The sequence below is a fragment of the Triticum urartu genome, unplaced genomic scaffold, assembly GCF_003073215.2.
Source record: "Triticum urartu cultivar G1812 unplaced genomic scaffold, Tu2.1 TuUngrouped_contig_10299, whole genome shotgun sequence".
Lineage (NCBI taxonomy): Eukaryota > Viridiplantae > Streptophyta > Magnoliopsida > Poales > Poaceae > Triticum > Triticum urartu.
In genome coordinates this window covers 8,984-9,979 of record NW_024111151.1, presented here as the reverse complement: position 1 = coordinate 9,979, position 996 = coordinate 8,984, and the positions used below count along the sequence as shown (strand labels likewise).

The 996-nt window shown below is 56.6% G+C and overlaps 1 protein-coding gene across 1 annotated transcript; it reads right to left on the bottom strand.

Moving 5' to 3' along the window:
- Positions 1-442: 442 nt before the first annotated feature.
- On the bottom strand, positions 443-736 carry LOC125526495 (protein transport protein Sec61 subunit gamma-like). The gene is made up of 2 exons (XM_048691178.1): positions 643-736; positions 443-558 (listed from the first exon to the last, which is right to left on the bottom strand). Exons 1-2 carry the CDS (start codon positions 734-736, stop codon positions 443-445), a joined length of 210 nt encoding a protein of 69 aa, XP_048547135.1.
- Between the last annotated feature and the right edge of the window lie 260 nt (positions 737-996).

The window sequence follows — 996 nt, the reverse complement described above, 5'->3', positions numbered from 1 at the left end:
ATTGGTATGTAACCTGTCTACTCAGTAGGTGCCAATTTAGATGCACTGAATCGACGCCAACTTGGGCGAACTGGTGGTATGTGCAGAAACAGCAAAACATTGCAAAATCTCCTCTTTTCCCAAATTGTGTGGTGAGGAACCAGCCTATGCCCCCAATTCGTCATGCGGAGGCAACTAGCGGCAATGACTTAAGCATGACCCCAGTTCGCCACAGCTGATTACCCTTGACTCATCCAAATTCTCCTAACAAGGAAGAAATTGGCAGGTCTATTTGGAGGGAAAAAGGATCTACTAAAATCTAGCTTACTAAATATTGGTCAGATCGCAGGACTGTGCGCGCACACCACAGATCCAACAGATCACAACGCGAGACAACAGGACCCAAGTCTAACTAAACCGTGCAAACAAGAGGGAGACGGGATCGGAGGAGACGCGTTCGCACCTAGCCGGAGCTGACGATGATGTTGTTGATGGGGATGAAGATGAGCTTGACGAAGAAGCCAACGAACCCCATGACGACGAACCCGATCACCGTCCGCGCCGCCACCTTGGTGAACTCTGCGTGCCCAATCTGCGTCAGATCTAGTGAAAGAGGAAAACGAACCGGATCTAGACGAGCAGGCGCGAGTCTTTGGTCCTTACCCTTGCGGTCGGGCTTGTGGCAGCGCTTGACGAGGCGGACGCTGTCCTTGGCGAACTCGCGAAGGGGGTCCACCACGGAGTCGACAGCGTCCATGGCTGCTACCGGCGGGAAGGCGAGATCTCCAAGCCGCCGCCGACGACGAGGTCGCGCACGTGAGGGGAAGGGAGGGGGGAAGCCAACGGGCGAATGGTGTGCTGTTTGGATTTGTGCTCTGGATCTGTGAGGAGGGGAGGAGGAGGCCCGGCGGCGAGCTATGGTGGGAGGATGTGGTCTGAATCGGGGAGAAGGGGGCGGGGGCAACGGCGGCGGCGTGAATGGATCTCCTCGCCGCGGCGGGATGGGGAAGGTGGGGG